Below are 27904 nucleotides of genomic sequence, written 5' to 3'. Positions count from 1 at the left end.
AGCCTCTTGTGTAACTGCTGCAATTACATTTTTGTTTTTCAAATCTGCCCTGATCCTGAGAGGGAACATCCTGTTCCTTGTCATTTTTACTTCAGCAATGCATCGTTCGCTGGGTGCTATATCCATGATGGTGCATACATCATTTTTAAAGAAAACATTGTACCCCTTATGGACAAGCTGTCCAATACTCAAGAGGTTACATCTCATTCCGGGGACATAGTAGACATCTGCTATGGTTTTCCTTTCTCCTTGCTTTGTAAATATTTTTACCTCCCCTTTTCTCATAACAGAAATTTTGCTATCAGTTCCTAGTGTGACTTCTGATTTCATATTTTTATCAAGGGCAGAAAAGAGAGCTATATTTCCTGTCATATGGTTGCTGCAACCTGAGTCTAAAAACCATATGTCTTCACTGTTTGTTTCAGCCATGTTACAGGCTAACAACACATTATTTTGGCTGATGTTTTCTCTAGTGACATTTACATTTTGTCTATTACTCATATCATGCTGCTTCTTTCTACATTCACTCGCATAATGCCCATATTTTTTACAATAATAGCATTGGACATTGGATTTTTCATACCTTTGTCCTTGAGCATGATGTTGTCCTCCTTGTTGGCTGCTGCCTTGGCCTTGGTACTGATTTGGATTGATGCCTCTTCCTTGTGCATTCGCTGGGCTATTCCTTCCACCTCTGTTCTGGCTTCTGCCTCTTCCTCTTTTGTTTCCTCTGCCTTGACCTCTTCCTCTTCCAAAAGACATCTGGGTCTTGAAGGCTTGCTCTATAGATGAGTTTTCATTTCTACTCAACCTCTGCTCATGTGTTATCAGTGATGCATGTAGCTCATCAACTGAAAATTTTGAGAGATCCTTTGTCTCTTCAATGGTGGTGACAACCGCATCAAACTTTGAGGATAAGACCCTCAATATTTTCTCCACAATCCTCCTATCTTCAAGGGTTTCTCCATGAGTCCTTATCTGTGTGACCAAACCAATTACATGTGTGAAGAATGAGTCAATGTTGTCTGACTCCTTCATGCACAAATTCTCAAAATCTTTCCTTAGCAATTGTAGTTTTGCTGTCTTCACTCTCTCCATGCCTTGATAGGCTGTCTTGAGAGTTTGCCATGCTTCATTGGATGTCTTAGCTGCTGCTAACCTTGGAAACACACTTCCATGCACTGCTTGATACAAGAAGAAAAGGGCTTTTGAATCTTTCTTCTTGCAGTTCTTCAGCAGATCCTTCTCTCCTTGAGTTAATGCATTAAACTCATTTTCATCTGCTGTTTGTTCAAAACCTTCCTCAACTATTTCCCATAAGTCTTGGGAAGCAAACAAGGCTTTCATTGTTATTGCCCAATAGTCATAGTTTTTACCATCAAATAATGGGAGCTGCATACCCATGCTATTACTGGTGCTTGTGCCAGCCATTCTTGCAGCCTCAACTATGCTTCAATTTCTTGACTGTGTATTTTAAAACAACTGACTGCTTCTTCAGCAACACATAAAAAAAAACTTTGTGAAATACCTGAGTATTTTCTTGACTGAGCCTTCACTCTGCTTGAGAAGTTTTACTGCTGCAACAAACTCCTCCCTTCAGCTTCTTGAACACCTTCAAAGAGCCTAAGCCTGCTCTGATACCACTGTTGGGGATTTTTCTGAGAAAATCCCAAAAACACATAAAAACTAAAACTCAACACACAGAGACAGTGCTCTGTTTCCTTCACTCCAGGATCTTTTGTGCACAGGGAAGCTTAAATTTTTTTTACTGAGGAACAGAGTATTTCACCACCATAAAAACATTTCCATTCATTAAAATATATGCCTGATACATATTCATCCTCTTTGCTGAGAGGGATTCACCACAAAAATACGTTCAACAAAACATTTACTTTGTCTCCACATGAGAATTTACTGTGCTGGGTAAAATTCTCATTTACATTCACTGTTGTGAAAACATATTACTTACTAGTGTAAAACCTTCTTTTACATACTGCTGTAAAAACAAAATTTACACAGGCTTACAAAACAAATGCGTTCCTCTCTGTTCTTTTCTTCATGCACTGCTGTGCAAATTCTCTCTGTTCTGTTTCGCTGCCCCCGAGCTCTCACACATAACAATTGGTCAACACACCACTCAAAAAAAACATATTACAACACACGAGCCATTTTCATTTTTTTTGAAAACAAAACAAAAAAAGAACAATTACATTTTACGTGCCGTAAATATTTTTAACATACTGACCAGACCATACCTTTCTTTAAATTCTCCATACGTTCGTGCAATTAAAACTGAGACATCTCACCCACTATCTACGAACAAAAATTAATTCATTAAATTTCTTTTCGGCGGTCAACCCAAAGGCTTTTACTCCACGTAATGTTTTAATGTTGGTTTGTATGCAGCTTCGGACAATCGACGGTGGAGAGCGCGGGAGCAGATCGGACGGCGGAGATCAATTTCGGAAGCCAATTTTGGGTTGAACTTTACCTCCCGAAATATTACGTTGGCTGACGTATGGGGAGAGCCACACGTCAACACTAAATTTTATCGGAGTTGATCGCGGGAATATCCCTTCGCCGGAAAGCTGGTGCGAAATATTTCAGGCAAGCTTCGTGAACGGTTTCTGGCGATGGTACGGCTGCGCAGTTGAAATTACACATTCAACAGTTGGGGACCCTTCCCCAGACCTCATCAAGAGTTATAGGAGTTGGAGGAAAAGAAGAAGAGAATCTTACATATTCAAGAGGTCACCTGGCGATTGAAAAGTAGAGCGCTATGGCTAAAAGAGGAGGATAGGAACACTAAATTTTTCCACAAGTAACCAAAATTACAGGAAGAACATTAACACTCTCTGGAATATTAAAGATTCAAATGGTAATATGGTACATTCCACTTCTGATATAGAGAAGGTAGACTTCTAGCCCACCATGTTCTATCATGCTAATAATAGGGAATTATACAAGCGTGTAGACCTGGAGGAAGTCCACAAGGTTCTAAAATCCTTCGCGAAAGATAAATTCCCCAGACCAGATGGCTGGATGGTAGAATTTTTCATTCATTTTTTTTTGACTTGTTAAAGACGGATTTAGTGCAGATGGTGGAAGAGTCTAGGATTAGGGGACATATCACATGATCTATCAACTCCACATTCATTTCTTTAATTCGAAAACAAAAGGAGTTGGTGTCCTCAAGCATTACATAACCATATTGTTATGTAATTTGGTATACAAACTTATTTCCAAGATCATTGCAATGAGAATTAAGTCAACCTTGTCCACATACATTTCTCTATAACAATATGGGTTCTTACACGAAAGACTGATTCATGATGTTGTCGCCAAAACACAGGATTGCCTACATTCCATCCACATGAAGAAAATGGAAGTTGTAGTCATGAAGGTGTATTTACAAAAAGCTTGTGATTGTGTTGATTGGCTGTTCCTCCACATCATTCTTCATAGGATCAGTTTGGATATGAAAAATATCGAATGGATTATGGCTTGTGTATCATCAGTTCAATACGTTGTTATGATTAATGGATATCCCACAAATTTCTTTGGCGCTGGAAGACGACTCTGTTAGGGCTGCTCATTATCGCTATTTCTTTCTTTTTATTCTTGTCGTGGATGGACTCAACATAAAATCAAAACAGTCTGTAGGAAGAATCGTTTCTATGGACTCACTGTGGGTTGTAGCATAAGGGTTACACATAGGTTTTTTGTTGATGATATCTTCATATTTGGAATTCTCTCTAGGTTGCAGTGGGCTACACTTCACAATATTCTTTTGAGGTTTGGTAACGCATCTAGACTTATAACTAATGAAGGAAAATCTATGTTACTATATGTGGAGGGTCAATATGAGAAAATTGAACATATTGCCAGTCTATTTGGTGTGGCTACACAACTAAATGTTGTAGGATTAAAATATTTGGGTTTCAACATCAAACCAAATAATTATAAGGTAAGTCACTCGTTATAGATTGGTTACAAATTTCACAAGAAAATATCTCGATGGGAACATTGGTGTTTGACTCTTGGGGGCAGAGTCACCCTCACGCAATCAATTTTGCAGCAACTCGCGGTGTATTGGGTACACCTATTCTACCTCCCCACCACAATCATGCAAAAAAATCAATAGTATTATGGAAAAATTCATATGGGGAGGCTCACGAAAATGTTTCAAATTCCATCTTATCAAACCATTCAAAAGCAATTTGGAGGTTGGGGGATTTTGAATCCGAAAGTCTTTGGATGGGCTCTCTTAAAAAAATCCCCATTGCATGGTTTATTCGGTAAGTGTCTGTGGAGAGATATCATCAGAACTAAATATTTAGGGGCATAAAGGTTGAAATTTGGATGAGAGAAGGCTTGATTGGCAAACCAACCAGATCCACTATTTGGACTAGCTTTAACAAAATTAAGACTTATCTCCTGAAGCGATCCTGTTGGTCCTTTGGCTTGGGGAAGGATATTATTATTGGCAGAGATCATATCTTGGGCACATAGATCGATATTCACTACTCAGAAGATTTAATTGCCAGATTAAATTCCAGGGGTATTATCTATCTTGCACAGACGATCAAATCATGGAACGGAATCATACTTGCCTGGAAGTGAGCGGAGGAGATTGGATTGACAGGAGAAGCTGTTGGGAATCAGGACATTTTGATTGTTATGCTATGCAGATCTGGCATATGCAAAAATGACAAGGGAGACCAGATTGGGTGGGACGGTCTGTTTCACCGAGGATCTATTTATGTTGTGGACACATTTGTTCATATGTGGTAGAGAGTACAACCTTCAATATACATTCTGGTTCATTAGATTTTGAAAAGCTCGGGTCCCGTACAAGGTTATATTACATACATGGCTCGCATGGAGAAATAAGACACTGGCATGGGAAAACTTAACGAAGAGAGGTATTTATAATCATCAAATCCTATTGGATTGTCCGATTGCTGAACAGGTATGGTTTAGGATCTCAATCTTATTTTCTTTCTCACAGATGGTACATGGCTCAATTGATGCTTGTTTGATATGGTGGAGTAGGAGATCCAAAAAACAATTAGCCATTCCCCTTCTGTTTTTTTGGAAATTTGGAAGGCTAGAAACTCTATCATATTTGATGGCAATATTCCTAATATTGAACATATTATCAACATTGTTGTTTCTGGATGAAGCCTCTGATGCAGAGAAGCACAATGCATAAAGGAATTCCTTATAGAAAATCTGCTCCACACATATCCTACCCTGTTCGTTATTTTGATGGAGCAACACAAGGTGGAGCATGTGGTTGTGGAGTGTGGTTTCACATCAATTCAAAGCAACAATATAACTCTAGTATGAGAAAATGACACAAATATGAGGACTGAATCTATTGCACTATGGGGTTTATTATGGTTTTCCAAGTTCCTGGATATACAAAGCATCCAGATCTTTAGAGACTCCTCAACTCTAATCCACCACATAATGGGTATATCTTCTATCTCCCATCCTCATCTACAAGGTTGGCTTCGAAATATCCAACATCTTAAAAGGTATTTTCATCATATCTCCTACCAGCACATTCACCCAGAATATAATAGCATTGAAGATCCCATGTCAAAGCAAGGTATCTCGGCGGTTCGCTGCTTACATATTACTCCAGCACATTCATCCAGAATATAATAGCATTGAAGATCCCATGTCAAAGCAAGGTATCTCGGCGGTTGGCTGCTTACATATTACTCTGCTGATTGAAAACATAATCATAGATGTTGGAACGCCGACCCTCCCAGGTTGATATCTACAATTTCTTTGACAGTCTTTGAACATTCCACGAGCTCAATGCTCAATGTCTTAGGCGGAGTCGATATTCTATATTTGATTTTGTTTTCCACGGATTTACTCCATTTTCTGTTGCTGAACTATAGACATATACTTGGTTTCTTTTGTCTATATGTTTTTGCTATATTTTTGGTCACGAAGGTATTATGTACCCTTGTTTGCCTTCATATATTGGACTATATTCCAGACATGATGTACTACTTTATACAATAATAATAATCAACGTTTTTCATTAAAAGGAATAGAGACAAAAATTGCAAGATAGATTTAAATGGAAAATGTGTATGAACCATAAGTATCTGTAATTAAGTAAGCAGTAAATAGAAGACTCTTGATGTAGGAGACTCTTATCTGAACATCAAGAAACAATAGATATAGAAGATCTAATGTCAAAAGAGATAGAAGACATGTACTATATTTTTTTATATTTTAATATGAAAAGATAAACGTATTTTCCTTCTTAAAAAATAGTGGAGCTAATAACAAATGGTGGAGGGTGGTGAGATGGCCCTAAGTTAACGAGTTCCGCTGCTATTTTCTCTTATTTGATAGAGTCGTTTCAGTTTTTGTTCCCGCCTCGAACGGTTGGATTTAGATTCATTATTAATTTGGGATTCTAGGAACATTTTTTCTTTTCTTGCCTTTTGGGTGAGGATGGTAGTTAAATTTTGCATATTTTAACTTACATCTGGATTTTTTAATGTATTGTTCTTAGGTTAATATAAACATAGTTTTTTTTAATAAAAAAAAAAAAATTCTTTTAATGTAGTTTAAGTTTTTATTTGTGTTGGCACTTTTTATAATTAGCGATTGTCTTTAAAGGTGTAAAGATACAGGGAAGGTATAGAAGACTTAGGAAGATCATCTTGTAAAAAAGAGAGTACTCCTGAATGCATGCTTACAACTAAATTCTAAGTTCATAATTTCAGTCACATAATTTCAAAAAGCCTTTTAATAACACAAATACTCATAATTTTATATTTATATATTTTACAACTCAATAAATTTAATTACATTCAAACTAATGATTTACAAAAACAAAAATCATTGTTAGCCCACAAAATTTGTAATAACAAAAAATTCTAAATCTTACATTTAAAATATAGAGTTTTAAAATAGTAATCATGATTTTCACAATTTTACATACCAATATTTTCCAAACAACCATTTGCATGCAAACTTTCATTTCCGTTATAAGCTTAAACAAAAAATGCTTCATGCTAGCTTAATTTGAGGAACAAAACATAAATTCTTCATGATAGCTTGATTCAGGAAACAAATAAAAGTTGAACCTTATCTTTAATTGTTTTCAACATCACAACAAATTTTAATTAATTATGAAGAGAACAACAAAAGAATTAGGTATAGGGTTTTTCTGGGGTTATTTTTCCACAAACCACCCATTTCTACTCCTATGAGGTGTTCCTCCATAGACATATTGCTTTGCATCTTCTTTCAAGTAAGACCATTACTGGGTACATTGAGAATGGAACCTAGGGCGATTGAATGAAATCACACACATTATGGTGAACAAAAACCAAGAATATAACTTAATGCAAATCCCCATTAGTAGTCATACTATTGTTGTATACTGGTTGCTTTAACAATAGGTTTTGGATGACATTGTTTGCTTAAAGAGATCTCTATTTAATGTACATGCCACAAGTTCTTTCATAGTGCATCATATTCTACATATACATGTATGTGTAACTCATAAACAATATAGTGCCCCATCTCCATGGAGTCTGGTACTCTGTCTATACATATCAAACATGTTGTGGTGCCATATGCATACTTTTCCTACAAAATAAGATGTTATAATGGATTCCATTTTTCTTTTATTTTTTAGTAAGAGAAATACAACATATATTACTTGAAAAATAGTTACATAATGACACTACAAGGAAACTAGAGCCCCTAAAACGCTAGAAATCCTAACATATGAAGCATTGTCTCTAGATATTGAAGCCAAAAACTAATGTTCTATCTTCACAAGTGGAAATCAACATTTGACATTTGGACACATCCACATACTGTAAAAGATAAAATGGATTGAACTTTTAAAAGGTAGTTTTTCTTTGTTAGTTATGCCATACTCTTAATTTATATCCCTCCTTTTATTGAACATAAGAATACAGAGCAAACACACCTCTCATATAATTATAGTCTATAACCTAACAAGATTCTCAAAATTAGTGAGATTACATAGAAAAGGAAAAAAATAATAATTTTAATAGAGAAGACCATGAAAACATGTAATGACTCGGTAATTTGTAATTCCAGATAGTTACTGTGGTAAAACAATATGAGTGATAATTTGATTTATTAAAGACATTATTAGTTTTAATATAAATATAAGAGATTATTTTGCACATGTGTATTGATGAAATGATGAAATGCTGGCAGTCTCCAAAAAGGAGGATTTTCTATTAAAAGAAAATAAAATCAGTTATGGAACTGAAAAAGAAACTGCCTCTGACCCAAGGAAAAGGTCCTGGGGAGGAAAACCCTTGGGGCTGTTGATGAACAGGCAGGGAAAGATTCCAGAGAGAGCAGAATGCATAATTGAGGTTAAGTCTGATTGTGATCAGATAACCAGCACAGTGGTGCATGAGTCTTGTGGAGGCTGCAGGCCTGCAAGACGGCTCGGGGGGAGAATCCAGTGCAGTGGATCTCAAGGTTGGGAGGTTAAGAGCTATATTGTAACAGGTGGGAGCTGAAGGTCAAGCAACAGTAGCAGACTACCAGGTATGTACCTTTAACAGTTAATTGAGAAACAGGTAAAGTCGGCATACCATCAAACTACAGTGGTGTAGCATTCCTAGTAAAGTAAGAGATTATGTAAGCAAATATGAATGTCTGAGTTTCATTTATTACATAAGAAATAGAACTATGTAATGCTGGTAGATGAATCTCTGTATTAAGTAGGAAATATTTAATACAAGTATAAATGTCAAATTCCTGTATAACTTCAAGAAATACAGCTTACGCACCTACGGTGGACTGTAACACCCTGGTTATTAACACATAAGAAAACTTTAAATAGCAGTATATGTTATCCGCTACTGAACAGATGAATGACATAACAGTGAACGATATCATATACACAACAGTCGTAGTGCACAAGTAAATAGCTCTTCGACAGAAGTGTTTTAATAACCATAGCCGATAACAAGATTACCCTACATCCAACTTCTGGGTGTATAAACAAGCTAAATGTAGAAACAGTCATGAGAGACAAGACAACAGAGTTATATCTGAAGCGGCCGTGACCGGGTGATGTACTAAATATATAATACAGTGGTGCGTTCACTTAAAGAAACGAAAGCATGCAAGAAACGGAACCAGAAACTCCATTATAACCTGATTTACTCTACCGTCATAGCAAGTACTTATCATTGAGAGCAATTCGCTTAAATAGAAATTGTAAAAACTCAGAGCAACGAGGTCAGTAGATGAAAAGGGTTACCTCAGGTAAACCCTTCGTTACTCTTACACTGAAAACGAATTTATATTATAACCAGCAAGAGATTAATGATATTAGCCGCGGACCAATAAACACAAATAACAATATTGGATTGAGAAACGAATCAGAGAACTGGAATTGCATACGTTATTAACCATTGGGATCACAACATCAATCTTTAAACATATATGCGAGCGAGAAGGGGATGCTTGCTCCCATTATTCCAGGAGCAAGCCATAACCCTGATTCCGCCGTAAAGAGAATGGAAACATAAACTGTTGAAAACCATGAGTACTAATAAATAGACATAATGCATGATACAAGAGCGGATTAGAAACTAAGAAATGTCCAGAATGGAACAAATAAGCAGATTCCGAATATATGTTCATTACTGTAAAGGGGCCGTAGGGTAAGGCCATCAGTTAATCAAAAATAATAGCTGTAACAAGAACTGATAAGAATATGTCGGTTGGGTAAAACCGAATACAGTAACAATGTTCAAATAAGGAGAAGTATTACATGAAACACTTTACAACTGATTTTATAACTTAAGACAAACAGTCAACCCTCATTGGGGCCCGAGGGCGTAAACAGAAAGCAACTTCACCACAGGGGTACATGGATTTACAGTACAGGATGAAACGCCGCCTGTAAAGCCATACCCAGATGTGAGCAGGGTTAATCGACCTGAGACACAATAGCACAGGCATGAGCCTAGTCTCGGCCAGAGGGAGCTGCCAACCTTTCATTGCAACAAACTCTAAGGGGTAATACACCCAACGCAAAAGACTTACCCGGTAGTAAGCGGAATGACCTGGAACCTTTCCGGATGATGGCAGACGCTGAGACCAAACCCCTGCACGAGTTATTCGGTGTTAGCAACGGCACAGGTAAATAACAAACATAGCAGGATTCGAAATCAAACATAAAAAGCTATCAATAAATCTTGGAGGATTGCCATGACGGATACTTCCATACCTGCGCAAGAGACCAGACTGCAGAGGGCAGAGCACTGTCGGAGGAAGGGCTGAAGCGTTGATGAAAATGAGCCAAAAACCGAAGAACCCGGCAAGTTATATTGTCAACCAAACCCTAGGAATGATCCACACCATCCAATCTGGATAAGCGATCTCTGCCGTTCGTTTAAGCGGGAGTATGGCTCGTAAACCTAAGGTCAACCCGCCTGCATGGTCACATGCGTTCACATGGCTCACAGCCACCTGGCCACAGAGCAGTGAGTTGGAATTCCCTCCGCTCACCAAGTGGCGTTCAATTAATGCAGATCATCAAATATCAGTACAGTTAAGTGAATGCGCGGGTGATAGACGTGTAACCCACGTATCATATGAATGTGCAAGGGTCATCCAAATAAAACATATATTAACATGCCGAGTTTTATACATATGTGCATGTAAGGGTTTCAAACATAGATGATTATAGTGATGTTAAGAACTTTACCTCACAGACCAGGTATCAGCTATATCATTGACTCAAGGTAGAGATAGGTATTAAGTAAATAAATTTTTTTTTATGTGTGTTGGTTTATTGAGTTGAGATCGTGACAATGTGGTATCAGAGCAGAGGTTTCAAAACTGTGGCCTCTGGGACAGCAAAAACTAATTGAAAAGTTTACATAGTAACAAGTAATTAATTGTCCTTCTTGTGTACTACCAGGAGAACCAAATAAAGACAGTTACCTGTTAACAGTAAAAGAAGATGGAAGAAATGCCGGGAGCTGGCGGCAGCCCTCCGGAAAATGAACGGTTGTGGGTACAGCTTGGTGCTGAGACACGAAGTACCAATCAAGCAATATTGCAAACTGTTCAGGAGCTGAAGGGGGAGATGGCGCGCCTGCGAGAGGATAATGCGCGATTAACTATGGAACAAGAAAGGATACTAAAGAGCTTGTCAGATAAAAAAAACCCACCCTTGGCCAGCCCTAGTGCAGAACAGCAAAGGGGCACTGAGGAACGGGATTATGCACCTGGGTTTTCTGAAGAGCAGGAAGATCATTCTGATAATGTACAAGAACAACAAGTCTTCAAGAAGCAGAAAGTGGAGTTACAAGGGGAATTCCGGAAAATCAAACCTCCACTCTTTGATGGAGAGCAGGAAGAAGCAGCAGAAGCCTGGTTGATTAATATTAATAAGTATTTTCAACTTTACGAATATGACCAAAATCTGAAGGCACGGCTGGCTATCTTTCAGTTGCAAGGCAAGGCCACCTTATGGTGGGAAGAAATTAAAATTGTGAAGGGAGTAAGTGAGCAGAGTATAACCTGGGAGAAATTCCAGAAATATTTTAAGGAAAGGTATTTAACTGAGCGCTTTTACGATGAGAAAGCGCGAGAATTCCATGATTTACGCCTAGGACAGCAGTCCATGGATGAATTTATAAATCGTTTCACCTCTCTGCTTCGTTATGTGCCTTACATTAAAGAGGAGAAGGCTAAGGTACAGAGGTTCGTGAGTAGTTTACCGGCCTACATAAGGGAACGGATTGAATTTGACAATCCCCGGACTATGGATGAGGCAATTCGGAAGGCTAGAATTTGCTACCAACAGAACAAACTAAAGGGAGAAGTTCCAAACAGAAAATGGAATGAAAGAAAAGGTAGCAGAATTGCTGGAAACAACCAAGGCAGCCGCAGAGATGGTGGTAAAGGAGCTGGAAAGGGGCAACTTAACAGAAGCACAAACAAGGGTACCTTCCGGCCTAAGCCAAGCGAGAGCAGGATCAGTGAACCTCCTGCTAAATCGGAAGGTGAAGGGAACAGACCTTCAGTTCAGTGCTGGATATGTGAAGGACCACACTATGCTAGGAATTGTCCACAGCGTAAAAGAACTGAGCAAATATCTCAAGTTCATGAAGCTTCAACTGTTGGGGATGTGGCGCGCAGCGTACCAAGGATCAATGCAGCATTAGAAGACCGGCAGGCGGAATACCAACCTTCCATGGTGGAATTCGAAGGTAAGATTTCCCACCTTTCTGTAGCTGTACTTATTGATCCAGGAGCTACTTTAAGTTATGTTAGCCCAAAAGTAGTGGAACACTGTAAGCTACCACCAGAAAAGTTCAAAAACCCATGGTTGGTCCAGTTAGCTACGGGAGCCAAAAGGCGGGTTTTAGCTAAAGTCAATAACTGTTCTTTCAGCATAGCCAGACAGCATGTAACAACAGACTTGAATGTACTTCCGTTAGGCTCCTACGACATTCTTATTGGTATGGATTGGTTGGAAAAGCACTGGTCGTTGGTAAATTGTAAAACCAAGACCATATACTATAAAGATGATTTGGGGCAGCAACAAGAATTGCAGGGAATTAAACATCCGGTTCAGATACGACCTATCACTCCAACTCAGCTAGCTAAATGCATTCGGAAGAAATGTCAGGTCTATGCCATACAAGTAGGCTATGCGAATCAGAAGAATAAGATGTCTGCAATAGATGACATTCCTGTGGTACAGGAATTTACAGATGTCTTTCCTGAAGAGGTACCGGTTTGCCTCCAAGAAGGGACATAGACTTCACCATAGAATTGATACCGGGGGCGGCACCAGTATCGCGAGCACCATACCGAATGAGCATACCAGAGTTAACAGAGTTGAAAATGCAGCTTCAGGAGTTGCTGGAAAAACAGTACATTCGACCCAGTGTGTCACCCTGGGGAGCACCAGTATTGTTTGTAAAAAAGAAGGACGGAACTCTGCGCATGTGCATAGATTATCGACAGCTGAATAAGCTTACGGTCAAAAACAAGTACCCTTTGCCCAGAATAGATGAACTCTTTGACCAAGTGAAAGGGGCAAAAGTGTTTTCCAAAATTGACCTGCGATCTGGTTACCATCAGATCAGGATTAAGGATGAGGACATTGCCAAAACTGCTTTTAGGACACGCTATGGGCACTACGAATTTGTAGTGCTACCTTTTGGGCTGACCAATGCACCTGCTACTTTTATGTGCATGATGAATAGCGTGTTTCACAGATTTTTGGACAAGTTTGTATTGATATTCATTGACGACATATTGATATATTCTCGTTCCCAACAAGAACATGAGGAGCATCTTAGATTGGTGTTGCAAACACTCCGGGAGCATCAGCTATATGCTAAGTTTAGCAAATGTGATTTCTTCAAAGAAGAAATTCAGTACTTGGGCCACGTGATTACGAAGGAGGGAATTGCGGTCGACCCTGAGAAGATAAAATCTATTATGGAGTGGCCTATACCTAAAGACGTTGCTGATATCAGATCCTTCATGGGGTTAGCTGGTTACTACCGGAGATTTGTGGAAGGCTTTTCTAGGATAGCCTATCCTATCACCTCCTTGCAAAAGAAAGGAAAGATATTCAAATGGACAGCAGAGTGTCAACAGAGTTTTGACCGTTTAAAGCATCTTCTCACCACCGCACCTATTCTGAGGATTGCTGATCCTAGTAAGGACTATGTGGTGTGTACCGACGCAAGCAAGGAGGGCGTGGGAGGAGTACTAATGCAGGAAGGAAAGGTTATAGCATATGAATCGAGGAAACTAAAAGAACATGAGCAAAGATACTCTGCTTATGATTTAGAGTTAACTGCTGTGATTCACGCACTAAAGATGTGGCGACATTATCTTCTTGGAAAGAAATTTCTGTTGTTAACTGATCATCACAGTTTGACGCATTATTTCAGCCAACCTACCTTGAATGCAAGGCAAGGTCGTTGGGCAGATTTTCTAAGTGGATTTGACTTTGAAATAAAGCATTTAAAGGGCAAAGAAAATCGAGTAGCAGATGCCTTAAGTCGAAAGGTTCACTGTTTATGTGAACTTTCAGCCAGTAAATGGCGAAGTACGCTGGTTGAACAGATAAGAACAGCAGCCAATGATGATTCTGAATATCAGCATCTAAAACAGCAGGTTCAGCAATCTGATAATGAAAAGTTACAACAAGGGTACACATTGGATAATGTTGGAATGCTGTATTTTAATAAAAGAATGTATGTACCCGATTCAAATGACCTTAAGAAGCTGATTTTAGATGAGTTTCATACCAGTCACTACACTGGTCATCCAGGGTACCAAAAGATGGTTACAGCACTTAAGAAGGAGTATTACTGGCCAGGAATGAAAAAGCAGATAGTGGAATACTTGGCAAGATGTCTGGAATGCCAGCAAATTAAGGCTGAACATCAACACCCAGCGGGACTGTTACAACCTCTGCCTATCCCGGAATGGAAATGGGAAACCATTTCTATGGATTTTATAACCGGGCTACCACGAACGAAGAAGGGCAATGATTCAATTATGGTCGTGGTTGATAAATTGAGTAAAGCAGCACATTTCATACCGGTGCAGTCTACTTACAAGGCGGTACAAATCGCGCATCTCTTTATGCAACACGTGTTCCGCTTGCATGGAATGCCAAAGGTAATTATATCAGACCGGGATGTGAAATTCACGTCCACCTTTTGGAGGACATTGTTTGCCGAGTTAGGCACTCGATTGAATTTCAGCACGGCTTATCACCCACAGACCGATGGTCAAACCGAGCGAGTCAATCAGGTGTTGGAAGACATGTTGCGAGCGAATGTAATGTTAAAGCCTGGACAGTGGGAAGAGTATTTGCATTTGGTTGAATTTGCCTACAATAATGGGTATCATACTTCAACTCAGCTAAGTCCCTTTGAGGTCTTATATGGGCGAAAGTGCCACACACCCTCAAGTTGGAGTGGACTGGAGGATAAGCTGAGTTTGGGTCCGGAAATGTTGAAAGATATGGAAAATATGGTAAAAAGAGTGCGAGCAAATTTAAAGGCTGCACAAGACAGACAGAAAAGCTTTGCAGATAGGAAAAGAAGGTTCGCAGAGTACAATGTTGGCGACCATGTGTTTGTAAGGATTCAAACCCGAAGGAGTTCCTTACAGTGGAGTGGTTGCGCCAAGCTGGCTCCTCGATACTTTGGACCGTTTCAGATTTTAGCTAGGGTGGGGCCTGTGGCCTACCAACTAGCTTTACCCAGTCACATTAGGATTCACAATGTGTTTCATGTTTCTGTCCTAAAGAAATATGTATATGACCCAAAACATGTTATTCAATGGCAAGATGTGCGGGTAAGAATTAATACGGTTGTTTCAATTATGCAGCTTAGTCAATGGGAGATTGATTATGTGCTGGTTGCTTGCAGGTCGAACCGGAAGGCGAGGTTCTGGTCGAACCACAGAGCATTCTCGACCGGAGAGAAGTGCGGCTGCGGAAACGGGTTATTACCCAAATTAAAGTGCTGTGGCAGCACTATGGCCCTGAGGAGGCTACGTGGGAAGACGAGGAACCTTTTAAAAAGGCCTACCCGAATTTATTTAATGAGAAAGGACATTGGGACGATGTCCAATCCCAGGGGGGGAAGATGTAATGACTCGGTAATTTGTAATTCCAGATAGTTACTGTGGTAAAACAATATGAGTGATAATTTGATTTATTAAAGACATTATTAGTTTTAATATAAATATAAGAGATTATTTTGCACATGTGTATTGATGAAATGATGAAATGCTGGCAGTCTCCAAAAAGGAGGATTTTCTATTAAAAGAAAATAAAATCAGTTATGGAACTGAAAAAGAAACTGCCTCTGACCCAAGGAAAAGGTCCTGGGGAGGAAAACCCTTGGGGCTGTTGATGAACAGGCAGGGAAAGATTCCAGAGAGAGCAGAATGCATAATTGAGGTTAAGTCTGATTGTGATCAGATAACCAGCACAGTGGTGCATGAGTCTTGTGGAGGCTGCAGGCCTGCAAGACGGCTCGGGGGGAGAATCCAGTGCAGTGGATCTCAAGGTTGGGAGGTTAAGAGCTATATTGTAACAGGTGGGAGCTGAAGGTCAAGCAACAGTAGCAGACTACCAGGTATGTACCTTTAACAGTTAATTGAGAAACAGGTAAAGTCGGCATACCATCAAACTACAGTGGTGTAGCATTCCTAGTAAAGTAAGAGATTATGTAAGCAAATATGAATGTCTGAGTTTCATTTATTACATAAGAAATAGAACTATGTAATGCTGGTAGATGAATCTTTGTATTAAGTAGGAAATATTTAATACAAGTATAAATGTCAAATTCCTGTATAACTTCAAGAAATACAGCTTACGCACCTACGGTGGACTGTAACACCCTGGTTATTAACACATAAGAAAACTTTAAATAGCAGTATATGTTATCCGCTACTGAACAGATGAATGACATAACAGTGAACGATATCATATACACAACAGTCGTAGTGCACAAGTAAATAGCTCTTCGACAAAAGTGTTTTAATAACCATAGCCGATAACAAGATTACCCTACATCCAACTTCTGGGTGTATAAACAAGCTAAATGTAGAAACAGTCATGAGAGACAAGACAACAGAGTTATATCTGAAGCGGCCGTGACCGGGTGATGTACTAAATATATAATACAGTGGTGCATTCACTTAAAGAAACGAAAGCATGCAAGAAACGGAACCAGAAACTCCATTATAACCTGATTTACTCTACCGTCATAGCAAGTACTTATCATTGAGAGCAATTCGCTTAAATAGAAATTGTAAAAACTCAGAGCAACGAGGTCAGTAGATGAAAAGGGTTACCTCAGGTAAACCCTTCGTTACTCTTACACTGAAAACGAATTTATATTATAACCAGCAAGAGATTAATGATATTAGCCGCGGACCAATAAACACAAATAACAATATTGGATTGAGAAACGAATCAGAGAACTGGAATTGCATACGTTATTAACCATTGGGATCACAACATCAATCTTTAAACATATATGCGAGCGAGAAGGGGATGCTTGCTCCCATTATTCCAGGAGCAAGCCATAACCCTGATTCCGCCGTAAAGAGAATGGAAACATAAACTGTTGAAAACCATGAGTACTAATAAATAGAGATAATGCATGATACAAGAGCGGATTAGAAACTAAGAAATGTCCAGAATGGAACAAATAAGCAGATTCCGAATATATGTTCATTACTGTAAAGGGGCTGTAAGGTAAGGCCATTAGTTAATCAAAATAATAACTGTATCGAGAACGGTTAAGAACATGTCGGTTGGGTAAAACCGAATACAGTAACAATGCACAGATAAGGAGAAGTACTACATAAAACTCTTTACAACTGATTAAAAACTTAAGACAAACAGTCAACCCTCATTAGGGCCCGAGGGCGTAAACAGAGAGCGACTTCACCACAGGGATTCATGGTTTTACAGTACAGGATGAAACGCCGCCTGTAAAGCCATACCCAGATGTGAGCAGGGTAATTCGACCTGAGACATAATAGCACAGGCATGAGCCTAGTCTCGGCCAGAAGGAGCTGCCAACCTTTCAATACAATAAACCCTAAGGGGTAATACACCCAACGCCAAAGACTTACCCGGTAGTAAGCGGAGTGACCTGAAACCTTTCCGGATGATGGCAGACGCTGAGACCAAACCCCTGCACGAGATAGTCATTGTTAGCAACGGCGCAGGTAAATAACAGGCATAGCAGGATCCGAAATCAAAACATAAACAGCTATCAATAACTCTTGGAGGATTGCCATGGCAGATGCTTCCATACCTGCGCAAGAAACCATACTGCAGAGGGAAGGGCACTGTCGGAGGAGGGGCTGAAGCGTTGTTGAAAATGAGCCAAAAACAAAGAACCCGGCAACATATATTGTCAACCAAACCCTAGGAATGATCCGCACCGTCCAATCTGGAAAAGAGATCTCCGCCCTTCGTTTGAGCGGGAGTGTGGCTCGTATACCTAAGGTCAACCCGCCCGCTTGATCACATGCGTTCACATGGCTCACAGCCACCTGGCCACGGAGCAGTGAGTTGGAATTCCCTCCGCTCACCAAGTGGCATTCAAATTAATGCATACCATCAAATATCAGTACAGTTAAGTGAAAGTGCGGGTGATAGACGTGTAACCCACGTATCATATGAATGTGCAAGGGTCTTTAAAGTGAACATATATTAACATGCCCAGATTTATACATATGTGCGTGTAAGGGTTTCAAACATAGATGATTATAGTGATGTTAAGAACTTTACCTCACAGACCAGGTATCAGCTATATCATTGACTCAAGGTAGAGATAGGTATTAAGTAAATAAATTTTTTTTTATGTGTGTTGGTTTATTGAGTTGAGATCGTGACAAAACATTTTGAGGCAAAGTTCACAAGCATTCATGATTTAAAGGACGACATAAATAGATATAATTTAAATTATATAAACATTTCAAAATTATCTAAAAAATAAGACAATTTGCTTGATGAAAATTTCAAGGATTTGAGGGTATACACATAAAATTTTAAAAATTAAGATATCTTTATTTATATATATATATATATATATATATATATATATATCCAAATTTTCTAAATGTAAATTTATTAGTTTTGATGATGTATACATAAACTTTTAAAGATTCTTACTTACCTTATGTAGAATCTAGAATAAGTCTTATTCATTTTCAAAATACCAACTATAAATATGTATAGTATTATTAAAAAAAATATAATTTATAAAAAATAATTTAATTTTTATAAACATTTAAAAAAAAATCATAATATTAATAAAATCTATATTATAAAAATTTAAATGAATAATTTTTTAACCAAATAAAAAAAATTAATTAGATAAACACATATAAGAAATAGAGTATAAAATATTTTTAATTCTTTTTAAATAATATTCATTAAATTTTTTAAAAAAACTAGCCATTAAAATAATATTAAAATACCCCTACATATACATATACATATATATATATATATATATTAAAATTACACTATTAAATATAAATTATTTTTATAAAAATAAATCTTAAAACAAATTATTATAAAAATAAATCTTAAAAATTATAATATTAAATAATAGGTAAAAAAATTAAAACCTATTTACATTATCAATACAAAGTACAAAATAATATTTTTACTAACTCAAATCAAAATAATATATTTGGGCCTTACATCACTATATATTTGGGCTTAATGTAAGGTAGAACTTAACTATTTATTAAAACATAATATAAAATGCATTCATATCATTTTTTTTTATTTAATAAAAATTATTATTTAATGGCACTCTTTCCAAAGTTAAAGCTTCCGCTAGAATATTTAACTTTCCGCATGGGAAGTTTTCAGAGATTTGAAGATCCAAGATTCAAAAGTTTAAAAGGCTGAAAGGCTCAATGTGTTAAGATTTTGAAAGAGACTGGCGAGCTTGGCAACATGAAGTTTACAAACGGGTTCTCTAAGAGAAGTGCTGCGAAGGAATTTGTAATTCTTCTAAAAATAGAAGAAAGTGCGACCCGAAATGCATAATAGAAGCGTGCCCGGATGTTGAAGATTATCAAGTATCTACAGGAACAGGGCACGTTGTTGCAAAATTGTTTTTTAAAAGCTGGGAATTGGCGGTCGAAGGTGTGGTTTTCCTGTGGGAGCAGCGTTTATTAGGTACCCACGACTGGACTCCCGAACTAATTTTCGCAGAGCGGCCCCTCATTATTGAAATTGGCCGTCGATTGCCAGGGATTTTCATGAATTACCTCACATCTACGCAGGGGAGGCCGCGAAAAGTGCAAGAATGAGATCGAGGCCGTGGACAAAGAGATTGGCAAAAATTTACAGAAGAAGTATTATGAGTTGGAGAGTTTGAGAGAGGGTCTCAAGGCACAGAGGAATTTGTTCTCGAAAAGGGCTCTGGAATGTTTGCAGTTGTATTTGATTCACGAAGATGGGAATAGTGTTATTGGGCATCTTGATTGCGCAGACGAGATGCCATTTTTAGTACTGGGAAAAGCCGTCGATTGCATAATATTCTTTTAAAGGAGGTCTTTCAAAAGACAACACTTTCTGCGTAATTTTTTTTTAAAGTTAATATAATTATTTTTAATATTAATTATAAAATTTAAATATTTACAATAATTTTTAAAATACTACATTTATCTATCTATTTATTAAAAATATATTTTACACAATTGAAATTTACAATATGTGAATTGTATGACTGTAAAGTCGTTACATTGCGGAATGTACAAATGCATGAAAATAGTTTGCTGTAACTGTATTTAAAGTTGTTTAAGGAGCAGTGAGGGATGTTGACACCGTTGCATTCGAAGCCGATGAAGACGTGCCCGATTCAGAATTGGTAGTCCGCACTGTATATCCTAAAGCACGCTTCATGGGTGTCGTCTGCAAATTATTGATGTCCCTCTTGCTTACCAGCATCGTCACTATCTCAGACATGGACGGCCTTTGTGCAACAGAAGCTTGGGTGCATAGCAGACCCAGCTGTATCATTCTCAACACTTCCTCTTTATCGTAGTCATCTCCCATGCTTTCGTCCACCATTTCTAAAACCTCGTTCATTTCGTATAGTTTCCAGACCTGCAACATTCATAACCCAATTCATCAATTTCCCATGTAACACTCATTTCATTGACTTTATATATAGATATATATAATCTTCAAATTTGCTATTACAAATATATATTCTTATTATATTATTTTAAATAACTTTAAATAAATTAAATAATAAATAAAAACAAATTGAGACTGCCTGAGTTTCCTTATCCACACCAGTTTGAGAAATATAGCGTGAATGGTCGGTGAAAATACCCATTCCAAAAGATATTGCATATGCGGTAGTTGCTTCATGTCAATGCTTTTCCTGCCGCTTACAATCTCAAGAACTACAACACCATAACTGTAGGTATCCGCTTTCTCGGTCAATTGCCCATGAACGGCATATTCTGGTGCTGTATATCCTCTGTGCAAACAAAACTCCATTTTAATTATGTTCGAACACTAGCTGAAAATATAATCAAAACAACCTAAATGCAAATATAATCAGAACAGTTTTTCTTACAGGGTTCCCATAACTCTAGTACTGAGGTGACTCCGATCTTCAGGAAGAAGTCTGGCCAATCCAAAATCTGCTATTTTTGCACAAAAATGTTCATCAAGCAATATATTGCTGGATTTGATATCGCGATGAATGATGCGAACATGGAAATCTTCGTGCAGATATGCAAGGCCACGAGCAGTGCCCAATATGATGCCAAAACGCGTTTCCCAACTCAAACTCTGCCTGCCTTCTCCTGTTGACACATGCATTACAGTTATACATATCTCAGCTACAACAGAACAACTCTTGGGCGAAAAAAAAAAAAAAAGATCCAGAGGGATTAAGTATGAGGGGGCCAACCGAATAATACTCTGTCAAGGCTACTGTTTGGCATGTACTCGTAAACCAGCAATCTTTCTGGGCCTTGATTGCAGCATCCCAATAAGCGTACCAGGTTTCGATGGTGAACATTTGATATGAGCTTCACTTCGCCCTCAAATTCGGATATGGCACGGGCAGATTGCACTAAAGATAGTTTCTTTACTGCTATCACCTTCCCATTCCTCAGCGTACCCTGCATCAAATCAATCTTCAGCGTCTAAGAAACCATTGAAGGGAGGCAATTCTCCAAGAACTTAAATCGATTCCAGGAATATTTTTTAATAACGATGGTTTGAATTATTTATCACATATTCCCCAAATCTATAACCCAAATAAGATACCAATAATGATGGTAACTCACCTTATATACTTCACCAAACCCTCCTTCTCCAAGCTTATTTGCAGTGTCAAATTTATTGGTAGCATCTCTTAATATTTTGAAATCAAAGTCTACGGGTCCTCGGAGTTCCGTTGCAACTAGAGTGTTGACTTTTGTACGATTCCAAATAAGTAGATGTTTAGTTTGCAACCAAACATAAAGACATAAAGTTAGGCACACTCTAAAATGCGAAACCAAAATGCATACGGCATACCTTGTCTTTGTTGTGAGGGGGTAGTGTATAATCTGAAAAAATAACGTCTGACGATTAATGCCATAATTAAAATCACCGCAACGCCTCCGACGACCCCAACAACGATTATCCATGTTCGAGATTTGTTTTTGTGTCCTGAAACAGAATTTAATTATATCTATCTTGGTTTCATATAAATTTATTAGGAATCAAAAAAATACGAAAAGGGATAAGTCATAGAAATATTATCCAAATAGCGTCTAACCTTTCTACATTTTAAGATGCTCTGTCCTTATTTTTTGATATTTTTATCAAAATTGTCCAGAATTCGATTATAATTGGTAGATTCTTTTGTATTTTTATCGAACTTGTTGGGAATTCTATTAGAATTTATACTTATATATGTTTTTGTGTTCATAGTGTTAGAAGTAATGCTTTCATGTTATGTATAATTATTATTGTGAATTTTTAGTGTTAATCTAGTAGTCGGTTTTCTATGTGTGAGTTAAGTCATGATCTAGATGTGTCTAAATTAGTGTCTTATATCCTATATATATGTAACTTTTATGATAAATAACATCATACTATGATTTGTGTGTACAAAATCTCTCTTTAATCATTTTCCAATTTCTATCATGGTATCAGAGCTCATCTAAACCTAAATCTCTCACTAAAAAGCTTAGGAAAATGGAAAGATCCGAAAGTTGATCCATAAGATTAGTGTGTAGATAATACCAGTAGAATTCTGTGAAGAATTGGGTGGCACTTTCATTCTCAACATTGTGTGTCTTGAAGTGCCTTTTGATGCCGTTCTCATCAGTTGATGGATGATCTAGTGGAAGGCTCTCTTTTAGCTAGCGTATGGCTGGCCATGAGGGACCGGATAGAGTGCATGAAGTTCTTGACTAGGTCGGTTGGAATTCTCCGGTTTTTCGTTATGCTAGCCGGATCCATAGATATGTTAGTTGTGCGCTTTGAGCTGCAGGGGTAGTATCTAGCCGGATGCATACTACTAGGATGGAAGCATGTCTATAGAGATATTAAGTATCTAGGCTATTCTTTGGGGTAGTTCAGAAGCGTCAATTGTACAAAGTTCATACAATGGTCAGAGGTAGTCAAGCGGCAAAGTTCATACAATGGTCAGAGGTAGTCAAGCGGCAGCTTGAAGATGTGGTGGTAAAGAAAGAGCGATGTTTGCGAGATTCCAGAGTGGATGTGAGTGTTATGAAGACCAGTGAGACACATATCATATTGTTATTGTAATATGTGTTTTCAATGTTTTCCATGTAAGCATTAAGGGAGGGTGTTGGAAGTAATGAACTATTATGATGAATAAATGTGATTTGGGTGTGCACAATCTCTCTTTATTCATATATCAATTTCTATCACAATCTCTCTTTGCTCATCTCTCCATTATAATGTGTAGATTCTAGTTATTTATATTTTTTCCAAACTTTTAAATTCTAGTTATTTGTATTTTTATCAAACTTTTAGAGAATTGGATTTGATTTTGTAGGGAATTTGTAAATGGAGGGCTTCTACATTTAGATTAGTTGTATATGTTTTTATGCCTATAGGCATCCTATTTGGCAATAGGATTGCTAGAATTTTAATTCTTTAAATATTTAAAATCGTGTGTATGGTTCAGATTTGTTATACTCAGAATATTATTCCTCCTCGTCAAAATCAAATGGTCTGGAAGTTTAAAAATTTAATCGCCACGGTTTACGGACGGTGTACGCGTAGCCTTCGCCTTCTCCGTTCAAAACATATCAACTGCTACACGTGGATGTCACCGAAGTTCTTTACAGAAAAAAGCCTCCGACGTGGTATGGACGAGCATGCGGAACAGATGGGCTCGAGCTTCGTCTGCCATTTTTTTGGTAAATGGCTTTTTTTTTTTTTTAATTTCAAATTATAATTTTTATGAGTAAAAATGATTATTTGAATATAAAAAAATATTTAAATAAAAAATTAATTAATTATTTTCTTTAATTAATTTTTTTAAAATAATATATTTTATTTTGTTGCAGTAAGGAAGAAAATCAATAAAATTTATGAATTGATATATTAATATGTATTAATTATTTAATTATATAATCAAAATCATTTTTTAATATAAAAAGAAATATCTAAAATTAAAATAAAATTATTATTATTTTTTAAAGAAAAATAAATAAAATCTTTTATAAAAATTTATCTGCAAATTATTATAAAAAACTTTCAAATTATTAAAATACTAATTTTATAAAATTAATATATTATTATTATTATTTTAATATTATATATTTTAAAAGTGTAGTTTAACTTATAAATGAAAGAGATTTTTTTGTTCAAAACCAATATAAAAAAAAAAAAGATGATTTTTTATTGTTTAAATTACAATTTTGAATACATAAATTAATTCAACATTCTCAAAACCAGAACACTAAAATAACCTAAAAACACTAAAATTTATTCAACACATAAAAAAATCATTTCATTTTTAAATTATATTACTTTTATTTTAAATAAAAATAAATTTCAACTAATATTAAATTTTTTATTTTTACAAATATATAAAATATAAAATAAATTTATCTGACATAATAACATTTAAGGAAAAACTTTAAAAGAATACGCTTATGCATGGCCTCACGAATATAAAGATTTTTTTTTAAAGAAAGGACAGAAGTGCATAAAATAATATTTTGAATATACATAGAATCAATAAAATACTAGATCCTCTTGATTCGAAATGAAAAATGACAGCTTCCCATCAATAGTATTGTAATTTCCCTAAAACCGAAAGGGGTAAATATAAAAGTTTGTCGTAATAGACGAGAAATAAGATTTTCAAAACCTGAAGATAAGAGGGCAGTGAGATCCGTGGTGGCGTTGCTCGGGAAAAAGGGATACGTGGCATATCGCAGATAGCAGCCAACGTCCACAGCCCTTCCCTCCGTTTGAACCGTTTGAAGAAGACAATTTCTGATATTACCCTCCGCTATTCCCAGGCATTCACTGCACCCTGATTCATTAATAGACCGCACGCACGAAGCAAGAGCATAGATGGTACTATTTGATGGCCCTTCACTCGTATTTCGGAGCTGCGCAGCAAAAAGGCCAGTGGATTTCGGAGCCGCCGTTATCAGATCGCCTATCAAATTTTGGGCCGTTTCCGAAAACTGATTACTGTCGCCCCTGACCTTAGTGGCACCGCAGAACTGTGTGTTACCAGGGTCCGTGGCTTCGGCGTAGAAATTGTTCCTCTCGTATCGCAAGAAACAGCCATCATAGATGACTCTGCCGCCAGATACAGCGGAGCAGTTGCGAATTTGCTTTTCTGCGACGGTTATACATTTGAGGCAATCGGGGGGGGTTTTATCCTTTCTGCACTGCGCCAGGCCATACACTGGGTCTGCACCTATTACTTGCTCCGCGGTAGCAAAACCAGAAGAAACAATCTTGGCACGTAGTGCTTCAAGCACCGCATTCAAGTTGTTGTTGAAAAGGGTGACGTTGGTGCTCTTGACCGTACTACATCCCGAGTTCAGAAGATTATGATCGGCGGCTGTCAGTACGGCCCAGAAGAGAACTAACACGCCGATTAACTGTGAACGAACCATGGAATATGAAAATATCAGAATCCCCAAAAAATAAGCAGGGTTTTGCCAAGGTTCAACGTAACGGCCATATGAAAGAGCGGAGGGTCGATGCCGCTGAACATTTGGCAGATTCAGCCCTACAAAGACCACTGATGATTTGATGCAGCCCAGGCCTCTCCCAGGCCACAACTACCAGGATCTTTCTGTCACCATCCTTGTAGGCATATAAAAACTTAGGTGATCTTATGATTTAGAAACCCATGCTTGGAATTAAATCCAATTCACAACTTAATACTTCGGACAGTCCCATAAGCAATCTCAAAATATATATATGGCTGAACTAAATCAAAGGGTGCGCCCTTACTGTTCTCCATGACCAGAGTTAGTTGGCAAATAACACAATATTAAAAGTCTAATTTTATCATGGGCTGCAGGCATATATGCATATTAAATCCACCACCATAAATATTCAATCCAAGTCATATGAATTATATCCAATTCATATCGCACTGTTCTGTGGATACATATACAGCAATTTATATGCGTTAACTTCACCTTGTTACGCTGACAGCAATTCTTCTTTGGGATTGGCGCTGGTTCCTTGTATATATACCACGCATATATACTTCTGTTCTCTCATAAAGTTTCGTCAATGTATAAACAGCTCAGACTCCGGTTATATATTCGCTCCCAAGTTCTGAACCCCGCCTCTGTTACGCTATACAGCATACAGCTCCGCGCAACCCTGCATACATATCTCTGGTGGCCGCCGCTCTGCAAGAACTAATCACTATGTATATATGCGCATCAACAGTTAACAATTGTCAGTTGAGAAACACGTTATCAGCCATATCCATTACACCTCACAATATATGCGAATATCCATTACGCCTTTGACCTTAGATGCACCGCAAACTAAATCTCTTTCCGACAGCTACATTCAGTTATGAATTCTCAAATGCCTCCGCCACTTAAAAGTTTACCAGAGCTTGTGCTATACCAAGAATATATGCGCCATAGTAAAAGAATTAAAAATCTAAACAAAATAACCATGAATACACAGTATTATACCCGGTTGAAATACGCTGCCTCATATGGTTCAACCGATACAGTAGAACATTCAGGTATAAAAGTTCTGTTCGCTTCAGCCAATTAATGGAAAAATCCAAACTCTTAGAAACAGAGGCTATGCGTAACTGCTGTTTCAAGCGAGTATGTTATCAGCGGAAGGCGAACTAATACAATAATTATTACACAGCAAATGCACATACAAAATCGAATTCATCACTCTCATATATACATAAAAACAAACATTCATACAGAACTTGCTCTTCATGGCCAGATATGCAAATTTATGGCTTTTTTTGCAAACTGCCGAAAACTCCTAAGGAGAAACATTATTCACTCTTCTCTCACTCTCTCTTCTGTTTCAATGTTTTTCTCTCAAATCCTTTTTTACAATTTTAAAAAATGATCTAATTAAATGCTCAATCCCCTTAGTATCTCAATAAATCCCTAAATCTCTCAACATCCCTAAAAGATAGATTCTCATCCCTAAGACTTAGAAACTAATTCCAACTTAGGCTCCCTCATTAATTCTAACTCTATTTTCTCTCATATTCCTTAAAGAATATTTACAAAATCCTCACTTTCTCTTATTTTATTAAAAATAACAAATTAATTAATAAAATATTAAAAATTGTCACACCCCTCTAATCACATATTTACAATGAAAAAAATGATTTATTAAAAATAACAAATTAATTAATAAAATATTAAAAATTGTCACACTCCCTCTAATCACATATTTACAATGAAAAAAATGATCTTGATGCTCCTGCATCATAATTGCAATCCTCTCAACGGCGATAAGCATTCCGGTGTAAGGGGAGGATATTTTCTCATTGACTATGAAGTGGAACAGGAGTCGACGCACACTTGACTATTTAGTATTTAAAAATGTCAGTGGCAAGAGGCTACGACCCACGTAATATGTATAATCTCTCGCCAAGACTTGTGTGATTGGACTCCCACTAAAGAGACAGAGATGAGTGCACACTTGACTATTTAGTATTTAAAAGAGTCAGTGGCAAGCAGGGTTGGAATTTGACACGCAAAATGCTTGTTATAAGGCATTTTGATCGTATTTTATGTTTAAAAATTAAAAGAAACTGTTTTTTGCGATGGGTTTTGAAAGTTATAAAATGTA

At 37.3% G+C, this 27904-nt stretch overlaps 1 protein-coding gene and 1 pseudogene across 1 annotated transcript; both read right to left on the bottom strand.

The window, feature by feature from the left end:
- The window catches only part of LOC149232191 (cold-responsive protein kinase 1-like), a 64313-nt pseudogene extending 53826 nt beyond the window's left edge, over nt 1-10487 (bottom strand).
- A 9880-nt stretch (nt 10488-20367) lies between these two features.
- Nucleotides 20368-25716, bottom strand: LOC149232190 (cysteine-rich receptor-like protein kinase 2). The gene is made up of 7 exons (XM_089381858.1): nt 24951-25716; nt 22130-22264; nt 21898-22025; nt 21516-21729; nt 21177-21408; nt 20927-21077; nt 20368-20695 (listed from the first exon to the last, which is right to left on the bottom strand). Exons 1-7 carry the CDS (start codon nt 25714-25716, stop codon nt 20387-20389), a joined length of 1935 nt encoding a protein of 644 aa, XP_089237984.1. The 3' UTR covers nt 20368-20386.
- Between the last annotated feature and the right edge of the window lie 2188 nt (nt 25717-27904).

Source organism: Pinus tabuliformis, chromosome J (assembly GCF_031772625.1).
Source record: "Pinus tabuliformis cultivar Carrire ecotype Pingquan chromosome J, CPIR1, whole genome shotgun sequence".
Lineage (NCBI taxonomy): Eukaryota > Viridiplantae > Streptophyta > Pinopsida > Pinales > Pinaceae > Pinus > Pinus tabuliformis.
This window is presented reverse-complemented; position numbering and strand designations above follow the sequence as displayed.

Bases quoted from the DNA above. Each gene is read 5' to 3' on its own strand.
- LOC149232190 (XM_089381858.1), bottom strand. From the start codon at position 25,716: ATGGTTCGTTCACAGTTAATCGGCGTGTTAGTTCTCTTCTGGGCCGTA. The intron at 21,409-21,515 runs GTTGGCCCCCTC...ATGTGTCAACAG, and splicing joins CCTTGACAGAGTATTATTCG to GAGAAGGCAGGCAGAGTTTG. The intron at 21,078-21,176 runs GTAAGAAAAACT...TTGTTTGCACAG, and splicing joins ACTAGAGTTATGGGAACCCT to AGGATATACAGCACCAGAAT.